Source organism: Orycteropus afer, unplaced genomic scaffold (assembly GCF_000298275.1).
Source record: "Orycteropus afer afer isolate SDZICR_OR568_19922 unplaced genomic scaffold, OryAfe1.0 scaffold00052, whole genome shotgun sequence".
Classification (NCBI taxonomy): Eukaryota; Metazoa; Chordata; class Mammalia; order Tubulidentata; family Orycteropodidae; genus Orycteropus; species Orycteropus afer.
Genome location: NW_006921639.1, coordinates 5191195 through 5203443, shown reverse-complemented (window position 1 = coordinate 5203443; position 12249 = coordinate 5191195). Strand labels below are relative to the sequence as shown.

General features: G+C 37.4%; 1 protein-coding gene across 1 annotated transcript in view; it reads left to right on the top strand.

The window, feature by feature from the left end:
* The window catches only part of PARG (poly(ADP-ribose) glycohydrolase), a 219830-nt gene that overhangs the window by 124478 nt on the left and 83103 nt on the right, over window positions 1-12249 (top strand). Inside the window, exon 9 of the mRNA XM_007938616.2 lies at window positions 1745-1902. Coding sequence (XP_007936807.1) covers window positions 1745-1902 — 158 coding nt within the window. The remainder of the gene's footprint in view (window positions 1-1744; window positions 1903-12249) is intronic.

Below are 12249 nucleotides of genomic sequence, written 5' to 3'. Positions count from 1 at the left end.
TTCAAGGGCAGGGGTCCAAGATTATCTTCTGTGTCTGTGTCAATTGGTTTCCCTTTTCTTTGTTGAAGAGGGTCTGTGCAGTCCTTCTGCCTAGTCCTCCATCTTGCCGGAACCTCCTCCAAGTCTGGGTGTTCATTCTTGACAGGTGGTCAGGACAGAGCTGTTTAACATTAGTGCAGATACTCACTATCTTTCCTTCTTGGTATTATTGAAAGGGAGAATAAAAAGCATCTGCGTATATTATGTTGGAGCATTTTGAATTGATATGTAAATGAGCAGTTGGTCTTTGATTTTCCCATCAAGTCTTTAAAACTAAAGGTTTAAACATTTAAAATAGAGTAAAACCCACTGAGTAATCAGGTCCTATGGATTATACTGAAACTGAAGGGTAAGTGAATTTGGGTTTGGTACAACTGAACCCTCTACCATTGGGTCAGTTCCAACTCATAGCGACCCCCATTGGGTTTCCACAGCTATAAATCTTTACAGAAGTAGATTGCCTCATCTTCTTCTGTGGAGGAACTGATGCGTTCAAATCACCTACGTTTTGCTTAGCAGAGTAGTGCCTTAACCAAAGTGCCACCAGAGCTTCATGGCACAAGTAAAAGACATTTTACATATAAAAAGTTTTGAGTAAAATGTCCTATATCTTTCTTGACTTGAAATGTTTGAGAATGTAGTGAATGCCTATCTTATTAAAGATTTTGTACACAATTCTGTGTGATGATTTTCCCATGTTCATTAGTTGCTTTAATAAAATTATATTTGGATCTCCTAAAGAAATTTGTCAATCTGAAATATGATTTAGAATGAGAGTTGTTGTTGTTGTTGTCGTTGTTGTTGTCGTTGTTGTTAGGTGCCATTGAGTCGGCTCTGACTCTTAGAGACTCTTTGTGCAACAGAATGAAACACTGCCATATCCTGAGCCAGCCTCACACTCCTTGTTATACTTGGACCCATTGTTGCAGCCCCGGCGTCAGTCCATCTCATTGAGGGCCTTCCCCTTTTTTCCTGACCCTCTTCTTTACCAAGCATGATAATCTTCTCTAGGGAATGGTTCCTTCTGACAACATCACCAAAGTAGGTAAGACAAAGTCTGGCCATTCTCGCTTCCAAGGAGCATTCCATCTACACTTCTTCCAGAATAGATTTGTTCGTTCTTCTGCCAGTCCGTGGTACTTTCTGTGTTCTTCGCCAACACCACAAGTCAAAAACATCAACTCTTCCTCCATCTTCCTTATTTATTGTCATGAATAACAGGGAAAGACTTATTTATTGAATATTTTCCCTAGATCACTTTGTTTAGGAATATAATGGAAGCACTACTCATCTGACAATCTCCAATATGAAAGCAAAATTTTCATAAGCAGCAGTAGCTAAACTCAATATTGCATATTTTTATTTCATTTTATATTTCAGTTTTTCATTACATACATGGGTAATATATTTTTACTTGTTACTTACTAAAGAAAGTAAATAATGGTTTTCACTAGTAAGTAAGGTTTTGTGCTTTCTTTACAATCATTATTGATTAGCAGTCTGCAGTTTGTCAAACAAGAATATTTTTCCAATCATCCTTGATAAATAACCCTTGACTTTAATGCTATTTCTGGTTTAAGAATTCAAGAGTGGCCTGAAATGATTCCAGCCCTAATTTAGCAAATGCAATTTGGTGCTTCTGCTTTTGAAATTGTTAAACTAATTATTTCTCTTCTTGTCTGTGTTTTTTTATTTCCTCTATCAGCCAATACCACTCTTGAAACAGAAGATGAATCATTCCATCACAATGTCACAGGAACAGATTTCCAGTCTTTTAGCTAATGCTTTTTTCTGCACATTTCCACGACGAAATGCTAAGATGAAATCGGAGTATTCTAGTTACCCAGATATTAACTTCAATCGGTATGTTTTCAGAGAACACCTCTTTAACAGTGAAATAGAGAAGGGTGGAAAGAACTGATAATACCTATGATTTCCTCTGTGTCAAGCATAGTATGTACAATTATCTAATTTTTACAATACTGTGTGTGAAGGGATATTTTTTTCCATCTTGCAGGCAAGGTAATTAAAGTTCATGGAGGTTGAAAAACTTGCTTAGGATCCAATAGCCATAAGTCACAGTGCTGAAGTTTAATCTTGGGGCTTTCTTTCTCCAACGCTCATGTTCTTTCCGTTTTCTCAGGTATCCTCCTCCTGTGAGGGCTCTGGATTCATTATGCCTCTTCAGTTTGATTATTCATGAGAATATAGAGTGTACATTATATTTTTTATGTTCAGTCATAATGTTAAAGCTGAAGTAAAAGTCCTTCTTTCTGTAAAGATCTTATAAAATGTGAGTGTAAAATCATGAGGATGACTGTCTTGTGAGACTCAATGGAACTAAAAAAAAAAACCAAACTCACTCCCACTGAGTCGTCTCCAACTCATAGCGACCCCCATTGGGTTTCTGAGGCTGCAAATCTTTACGAAAGTTGATTGTCCTATCTTCCTTCCGCAGAGCATCTGGTGGGTTTGAACTGTAGACCTTCGGGTTAGCCGTCAAGTGCTTTATCCACTACATCACCAGAGCTCCTGAATGGAACTAAGGTTGAAAAATACACTTGTTAACATAAAAAGCAAAATGAACGTTGACTTTTACTGCTTTATGTTTTCATTAAAAAAAAAAAAAAAAAAGAAATTAATTCTGAAGGTATTGATAAAGGTTTAGATCTCAACTTTTCACAAATGAGTCTGTTGTTGTTGTTGTTATGTGCCATCGAGTCGGACCCGACTCATAGCAACCCTTCCTTGGGTTTCCAAAGCTGTATCACTATGGAAGTAGATTGCCCCATCTTCCTTCCGAGGAGTGGCTGGTGGGTTTGAACCACCAGCCTTCTGGTTAGCAGTCAAGTGCCTTAGCCACTGTGCTACCAGAGCTGTCCTTCGTCTATTCACACAAAAACATTGTAGGAATTTTCTTGGCAAATAAATACCATATTTCTCTTTCCCTGTCTTTGACCTTCTTTCTTCACTTAAGAACTATCTTTATAACATCTGTGAATAGAATGTGACTTTTCTTCCCTAATGTCAGAGTCAGGTCTTCAGAAAGTTGTTACATGTTCCTCTTTCCTAGTAGGTTACCTATAGAATCCCACTCATCTCCTGCCAGTGAGGGTGGAGCGATTTGGGCAGTGTACAGAGTGGGAAGGTACTGTCATAAAGCAGAGTTACATTTGTAGCTACCAAACTATTTCTGTCTTCAAAGTTGAAGGGTACACATACTTTATTTCACTTTTTAAATGTAGTTTCTTTGTAAATATTTTATTCTGAACTAACTTTAGATTTATAAGTTGCTGTTGTTGTTGTTATGTGCCGTCAAGTCGGACCCGACTCATAGCGACCCCCCCTTGGGTTTCCGAGGCAGTATCACTATGGAAGTAGATTGCCCCATCTTCCTTCCGAGTAGTGGCTGGTGGGTTTGAACTGCCAGCCTTCTGGTTAGCAGTCAAGTGCCTTAGCCACTATGCTACCAGAGCTCCCAAGATTTATAAGAAGGTTGCAGAAATACTACTGAGAATATGTTAACATCTTATGTAACCATAGTACAGTCACCAAAACCAGGATGTTAACATTGGTATAAAACTATTAAACTACTTATTTCATTTCTACCAGTTTTTCTACTGGCCTTTTTCTGTCCCTTGATCCTGTGCAGCAGTTCACATTATGTTTATTTTTCTTAGTCTCCTCCAATCTGTTCGTTTTCCTTTTCTTTTATGACGTTGATACTTTTGTGACTATTGACCGACCAGCTGTTTTGTAGAGTGTCTCTTATGTTTTTTCTTTTTTTAAACTTTTTATTGTTATTTGGGTGAAAGTTTACAATTTAGATTCATTTACATTCAACAGTTCATACACATTTTGTTTCCTGACATTGATTACAATCCACACAATATTAACAGCTCTCTTCCTGCTTCCTCCCTGTGGTTATCCTTTCCCTGTATTCTTGCCTATGCATTCAGGCCTCCCTAGTTTTCTCCCTGTGCAATTGCTGCCCTTCTGATCTCCCATGGTGGAGTGCATCTCCCTGGTGTAATCGTTCAGCTCATATGCCTGTCTGTTTGGCTGAGAGTTAAGCCATGGAAGTGAGTCTGATTTGGGGCTGGAAGGGTCACTAGCAGCCATACTCTCCAAGGTTTCATCGGTCTCTATCCAGCCAGTAATCCTGGTCTTTATTATACTTTTGAACTTTGTTCCACATTTTTCCCACTGTATCCAAGATCCCCCAAGTTTGATCCCTTTTTGAGTAGTTGGCATCAGTAGCCAGGCAATATCTAATTTTTCTGGTGTCAGGATCATGTAGGCTCAGGATCCCATGATTCATTAGCATCTGGGACTAATTGTTTCTGTGTGTCTTTGATTATCCTCACTCTTCTTTGCTCTAGACTAGGAGAGACCAATAATTGCATCTTAGATGGCTCATTGCAAGCTTTTATGGCCCCAGCTGCTACTCACAGAAGCAGGGTGTAGAAGAGTGTTTTTGTGTATGGTGTTGTGCTGATTGAGCACGGTATCCCCTTTAACCATGGTCCTGAGCCTTCAGGACCAGTGACTCACTCCCTTCATGATGTTTTTTCAAGACTGGAATATGGATATGCATCTTGGTAGGAATACCATAGAAATGATGTTATGTTCTTCTCAGTGAATCCTGGCCTTTAGGATGTTGATATCTCACTTGCCTAAGATGGGGTCTGCCAGTTTTTCCCCTTTGGGATCAATAAATGTCTTGGGATTTGCATTATGCAAATCCTATTTTGCCTTACATCCCTCCTCCTGCTCTGCCTCCACTAATTCTAGCATCCATTGGTGAATCTTATCTATAACAGTTGTTAGATGAAATTTACCTATTGTGATTTTTGTGTTTCTCTCTTTCCATCTACATTTATTAATTAGAATTCTACTATAAGAAAGAAAGTATCCTTTTCCACCCAGTTTGTAAAACATAGTGTATTCACAGATACTTATTTTTATTCTGTGAGTCAAAATTTAATACTATCATTTATCATTTCTTTAATAAATGCTACCATTAATAATTATATTCACAATGGAATTATATTCACAATGTTATACAACTGTCACTACTATTTATTTCCAAAACTTTTTTTAACATCCAAAAAAGGAACTCCATATTCATTAAGCAATAACTCCTCAGTCCCTCTTTCCCCTGCCCCTCACAACCTCTACTGTCTTTGCATTTGCCTATTATAGATATTTCATAAAATGTGATCTATAGTATTTCTCCTTTTGCATCTGGCTTCTTTCACTTTGCATAATGTTTTCAGTATTCATCTGTGTTATAGCATGTATCAGAATCTTATTTCTGTTCATGACCGAATATTCCATTGTATTTTTATATCACATTTTGTTTATCCATTCTTCTATTGATGGACACTTGATAGTTCCCACCTTTTGGTATTGTGAATAATGCTGCAGTAAACAATGGTGTACAAGTATCTATTTGAGTCCCTGCTTTCAAATCTTTTGGGTATAAATCTAGGAATGGAGTTGATGTAACTCTGTGTTGAACTTTTTGAAGAACCACCAAACTTTTCCACAGTGGCTGCCCCATTTTACAGTCCCACCAGCAATGGATGAAGTTCCAAGTTTTCTACATCCTTGCCAACATAGGTTATATGTGTCTTTTTTATTTTAGCCATCCCAGTGGGTGTAAGGAGCTCTGATAGCGTAGTGCCTAAGGCACTTGACTGCTAACCAGAAGGCTGGTGGTTCAAACCCAGCAGCCACTCCTTGGAAGGAAGATAGGGCAATCTACTTCCATAGTGATACTGCCTTGGAAACCCAAGGAGGGATCAAAGTGGGTGTAAAGTGGTATTCCTTTGTGATTTTGATTTTCATCCCCCTAAAGACTAATGGGGAGCTCTGGTAGCATAGTGGCTAAGACACTTGCCTGCTAACCAGACGGCTGGCGGTTCAAACCCACCAGCCACTCCTCGGAAGGAAGGTTGGGCAATCCTACTTCCGTAGTGATACTGCCTTGGAAACCCAAGGAGGGGTCGCTATGAGTCGGGTTTGACTCGACGGCACATAACAACAAAAAAGACTAATGACCTTATGCATCTTTTCATGTGTTTATTGGCCATTTGTATATCACTTTTTTGAGAAATGTCTATTTAAGTCTTTTGCCTATTTTTAGGTTGTTTTATCTTTTTGTTGTTGAGTGATAGGAATTCTTTGTATATTCTGAATGTTAAACCCTTATCAGATATATGACTTCTAAATATTGTCCATTCTGTGGAATAGCTCTTTACTCTCTTGATAATGTCCTTTGATGAGTGAAAGTTGTCCATTTTGACAGTTTATCTATTTTGTCTTTTGTTGTTTATGCTTTTGGGTGTTATATCTAAGAATCCTCGGAAGGAAGGTTGGGCAATCCTACTTCCATAGTGATACTGCCTCGGAAACCCAAGGAAGGGTTGCTATGAGTCGGGGCCAACTCGATGGCACATAACAACAACAGCAACATCTAAGAATCCATTGCTATATGGAAATGGATTGAACATTTACTCCTATATTTTTTCTAAGACTCTTATGGTTTTATAGCTTATTTTTAGGTCATTGATCTGTTTTGAGTTAATTTCCTTATATGGTATGAAGTAGGGATCCAGCTTCATTCTTCTGCATGTAGACATCCAGTTACTGGTGGAAATCAACACCACTTGTTGATAAGACTTCTTTCCCCATTGAATAAATTTGTCACTTTTGTCAAAAGTCAGTTGGCCATAGATATATGGATCTGTTTCTGGATTCAGAATCATTTCCCTCTGTATACATGTCTACCCTTATGCCAGTAACCACACTGTTTTGATTACTGTTGCTTTGTAATAAGTTTTAAAATCTGGAAATGTGAATCCTCCTGAATCCTCCTACTTTTCTTTCTTCTAGTAATTTGATTTTGAGGATGGACTCCCACACACTTTTTGAGCCTTTTTCCAAAAGCTAGTGTGGGTAGCTGCTTCTTTCCATAAATATACTTCCATAGATATCATTATCATTGCCTCCACTTCACCTATTCCTTCCATTACTTTTGTGTTTAGCATAAACTATATAGACTGCCTTGCTCACAGCCTTCTTTTCTTTCTAATAAAATGAACCCACAGATTTGGGGTGGCTGGCGGATAGTCCTGACTTTGATGGCTTCCTGGTTTCTGCTACCAGTTATCAGAAATTATATTAATTTTAATATATCTTTCATTTTTAAAACTGTGTTTTTCAGCTAAAATTCTGGCAGGAGATTGCTGGGACTTATTGTTAATGGTGCTTTTTATCTTTTTCATTGTGCTGTTGTAATTTATCCTGAAGACATAAGCTGATTGTCTCTGAGGTCATCCTGTTAGGCTGATGGGAAAAGAGGCCATGCCATTTTTCCTAATGAAGGGAATATGAATTAGAACAATGTAAGTAAGCATTTTATGTAAATGACCATTGATTTTTTTTTTTTTTTTTTGCTGGGTATTTTGTAATGCCTTGTTCTAGTCCAAGTACCACTGCTTACTCAGCATTATCTGAAATTATTTTTTTTCTATGAGAATCTCAATAACAATAACTAATATTTATTAAGCATTTACCATGTGCCAGTCACTGTGCTAAATCATTTTTTCACTTAATCCTTAGATCAAACTTAAAAATCAAGTATCGTCGTTATTCTTTTTCCAGATAAAGAGACAGAGGCTTAGAGAGGGTGGGTAACTTCACCAAATTAACATAATAACTGATAGAATCGGGATTCAAACTCAGGATATAGTCTGCCTCTAGAATCTGTGCCCTTTAGCCAATGTGCTGTACTGCTTCCCTTTGAATGAACCTGATAACACTTACTCCCTAATCGCTGGTCAGAGATTAGAACTATTCTTTAGGACTTAGAAATAATTCTTGATATGAACCAAAGCCATCTGTCAGTTTAGAGTAACCACGAGAGATTTTAGCTTATGGTATCCCAATAGTGTTTTCACCAAATAGGAGTTGGAGTAGGTCCGTTTAAAGAGTATTAGTGTAATATTAAGGCCTATTCTTCTTTTCCTGGCTGATGGGGGAATGTTCTTTTGGACACCAGAACATTGAGCATTAATTAAGGCAGACAAGATTGTGATCCTCTCATCTTTTGTAAAGTGCCAGTATATCTGCACTTGCCTTATCACTGTGAGTCTGTGTGTTCTGTAATAAGCCTAAACTAGCAAGCACTGAGAACAGTGACTTTAAGTGACCACTAATGCTCTCTGTGGACAGGTCACTTTGATTCTATGAAGATTGTCTGTAGGAAAGCTTCTATACTAATACTATACTAATAGAGTTCAAAGAGGATAAGTAATTTGTCAGTAGAAGTGGGACTTGGAAGCCTTTATATGAATGCTTAGGCCCTGAAAAGCAAGCAGGGGAAAAGGTCAAGAATATTTAACATAACTAAGGAGGGCTGGAAGAACACAACAGAACTATCTTCTGTTCAAGTTCAGTGATCATCTTCTATAATGTCTAACTCACTGCCATTGAGTTGATTCTGACTCATGGCAACTCCCATTGAATTTCCAAGGCTGTAAATATTTATGGAAGTAGATTGTCTCATCTTCCTGCCGAGCAGCTGGTGGGTTTGAACTGCTAACATTCTGGTTAGCAGCCAAGTGCCTCACCCAATATACCACCGGAGCACCTTTCCACTATGTCTAGTGCTTTCAAAAGCAAAGCACTTTGCTAGAGCTCCAGAAGCAGAAAGCAATCAAAACTCAGTCTTTTTCATGTGGCTTCTGAAAAATCAAGTACTTAATCTGATGACCCATTTGCTAAACTGTGTATATAGCATTTCCTCCCCCTTTTTGCATAGCTGCTATTTATGATTACAGTTTCTGGCCATTGGGAATTTTATGTGTATGAGTGTATTTAATCTAAAAAGAGATATGGCTAGCTAGTTGATTGAATAAGAAAAATGTTAAGAGTATGTGGTGGGAGGCTGACGTCAATAAATTCAATAAGTCTTCCCTTTTTTATTTATTGTTGTGTTCTTCCAGCCCTCCTTAGTTATGTTAAATACTCTTGACCTTTTCCCCTGCTTGCTTTTCAGGGCCTAAGCATTCATATAAAGGCTTCCAATGTGATTAGCATTGATGCTTCTGAGATTGCTTGGAAACTAGATGGTCAGAGATAAATTGTGGGTTGCAGGCTTTTACATCTGCTTCTTCCCTGGATTGAACATGCTGGTGGGCCATATGGCAGAGTGCCACGCAGAAAAGCCAAGGACGGCTTTCTGGCTGAGTTCCTTACTATCGCTTACTTCCATTTTAAAGTGGAGGTTATAGTGCTTTGGGCTTGATTTACTATGTACTAATGGGATTAATCCTTAACTTGAAATCACATGGGAGTTGTGTGCGTGTCTGGAATCCAATTTCAGTAATGTTATCAATATTCCTTTCAGGGAAAGATTTTATTAAACTATGTTTCTCTATATAGATGAATAGAAAACACCAGTTAATAAGTATCTGACCCTTGATTGACCTCTCTTGAAAATAAAAACAGTTTTGTTTAGCACAAAGTGAGGTTGCCTGAGTGGCTTTTACTGTTTGATTTCTTTTATAATCTGTAATTATCATTCAATTAAATGCCAAAATGTCCTCCCAAGATGCAAAGGAGTTATTATGGCCTGAGTTTATATGCATATTTACATGGATGCCTGCTAACTCAAAATATGTCTTCAAATGTACATAACCAGAAATCAGAAATTCTACACCTCCCTCCCCCTAAAAAAAAAAAATGGCAAGTTAAATAGATAGTGCTTGTTTATTATGAGAATGTCTCACTCTCTCTGAGACTATATCTGTGTTTATGTCTCTGAATGTCTCTCTGATTTTCTGTCTCTCATGCAGTCCGTCTGTCTCCCACTCTACCTTTCTTTCTGTCTACAACCTCTTTTCAATCCCTGTCTCTTCTCTCTGTCTTCCTGCCTTCATCTGGCTGTCTCTCTCCTTTTCCAAGCTCTCAGCTAGTACTGTAAGTTGAAACAAATCCAGATGTTCTTTTCTTACCAGGATAATTCATTTTACTTGGGTGGCCAGACCTACTACTTTAAAATTTCATGACATCCAAATCTAAGAATTGGCACATGGTTTTAAATCTACTTACTCTTCCTCAACTTTGACTCCACATTCCCCCCACTTCCCTTCTCAGGAAAATGAGAAAGCATATTTGGTCACATAAACTCAAAAACCAAATTCACTGCTGTTGAGTCGGATCTGACTCATAGTAGTGACCCGTCTTTCGGTTTCCAAGACAGTATCACTAGGGAAGTAGATTGCCCACCTTCCGAGGAGGGGCTGGTAGGTTTGAACCGTCAGCCTTCTGGTTAGCAGTCAAATGCCTTAGGTACTACTTATAGTAACTATGAACAGAATATATTAAGATTTTATTTTATTTCTACCTGTAAGGTTTGGGCCAGCAAAATAAACAGTGGTGTTAATTTGTAGTAGGTAATAATAGCCATATAATCTTTCAATAAAGTCTAAATTATTAGGTAATAAATCTGCAGTCTCAAGAGCCTCCTAAGGTTAATAACTTTCATTATGATTATGAAATATGTGAATTTTATGTCATTTCACAAACAACTGAAGACATAGAGAAACTAGGGACTTTTTTTTTTTTTTTTTTTTAATGTTTTAGGGAATTACTTCCTGAGGCCAACAGCCATTTTTTCCCTCAATATGCAATATTTCTATTGACAAGGAACTTTTGCCCTTAATTGAATAGTGTAGTAATGCATTTCATCTCTAGAAATAGGTGGTGCCTGCTTTTATATTCATACTACTTCCCTCTAGTAAGTAGTAAGCCTAAACAGGGATTTTGCAATGGATCCCAAGGTATTCATTTGGTAAATCATTGTTTATTTGATACAGGATGTTTAGTAAAACTACCAAGGGCATTTTGACCTAAACTTTCTTCTGGTTGACATGTTACAAAGAAACCAAGTTGAAACCTTCACTTTAAAAGAGCCTTTGTTTCAGCAAGCAGCTGAACTCTATGTGTGTGTGTGTTAAATATTTTTGAAAGGTAAGTTTTTTAAGATGAGTTAAAATTATCACAGGTATTGGTATACTGTCTTTAAAGCATTGAGTATTTAGATTTGATTAAAATACTAGTTTCTTTATCTGATGTTAGTGCTCTTTTTAGTAAGTAAATATTCATATGAATTGTTTTTTCAGAAATTGACCCTGAATACGTAATTTCAGATCATTATAGCAGGATCATTTGAAAGCTTCATTAGCTTCCTTTTTCCTAGTTTATTTCAATTGTTCAATAGGATTTTATCATAGAATTAATTTTTCCCTCTCTGTATAGTTAACATAAGTTTGAGTTTCTAACCATGAAGATTTTTACCCATTTGAAAACTTATTAAAATGGACTTTTACTTGGGGGGTTTCTGGTTTTAAAGCCAGAGTATATGAATAGAGGCAGATGAATAACACCTGATGGTATATAGCCACTGCTCCCTATGGCTTTTAAATGCCTTTGAAAAATTAGATCTTATGCCCAAAAGCCTGCTTTTGTGTTTGAAATCTTTTAGTGAACTACTTATTCAGGTCATAGCTTCTACAGCCCTCCTTTTCTTTCCTCAGGATAAACTGCATTATGTGTTACCAATAACAATACCATGTCATTTCAAAGAAATCTAAATTAAATAATGCAAGCCTAGGTTGCTGGAAACTGGATAATGCAGGATAGGCACTGTTCACTGGTTTTGTTACCATGCAAAGGGATTATTTGTTTAATTAGCAAGGCTAGTTAGACCCCCAATATTTTGTCATACTGAAAATTCTATCATACAAACACAGTCAGATGCAGTTTTTTCTCAGATGCCATTTTGTTCAGTCATTTGAACTGCATATTATAAATAGTATTAGCCTTTGGGAAACAGCCATGCATTAACTTGCTGACCCTAATTGACTTTGGGGCACTAGATGATGTGTTCTCCCTGGGCAGGATATATCAGAGAAACAAGGTTGTTAGAGTCATCTGACTTGAGCAACCTGAAAAGGCCCAGGTTAAGTTGGTCTCAGACCTTTCCAGATGCCATTTGAATCCAAACCAGTTTCTAGTTCTCTATCATTGTGTATTTATCTTGTAGGAAAATTGTTTCTATTCCTTGATGGAAATAGAGATTTAGGGGGGTATTTTTGTGTTTATTTACTTATTAAGGCATTTTAAATCATCTACTTT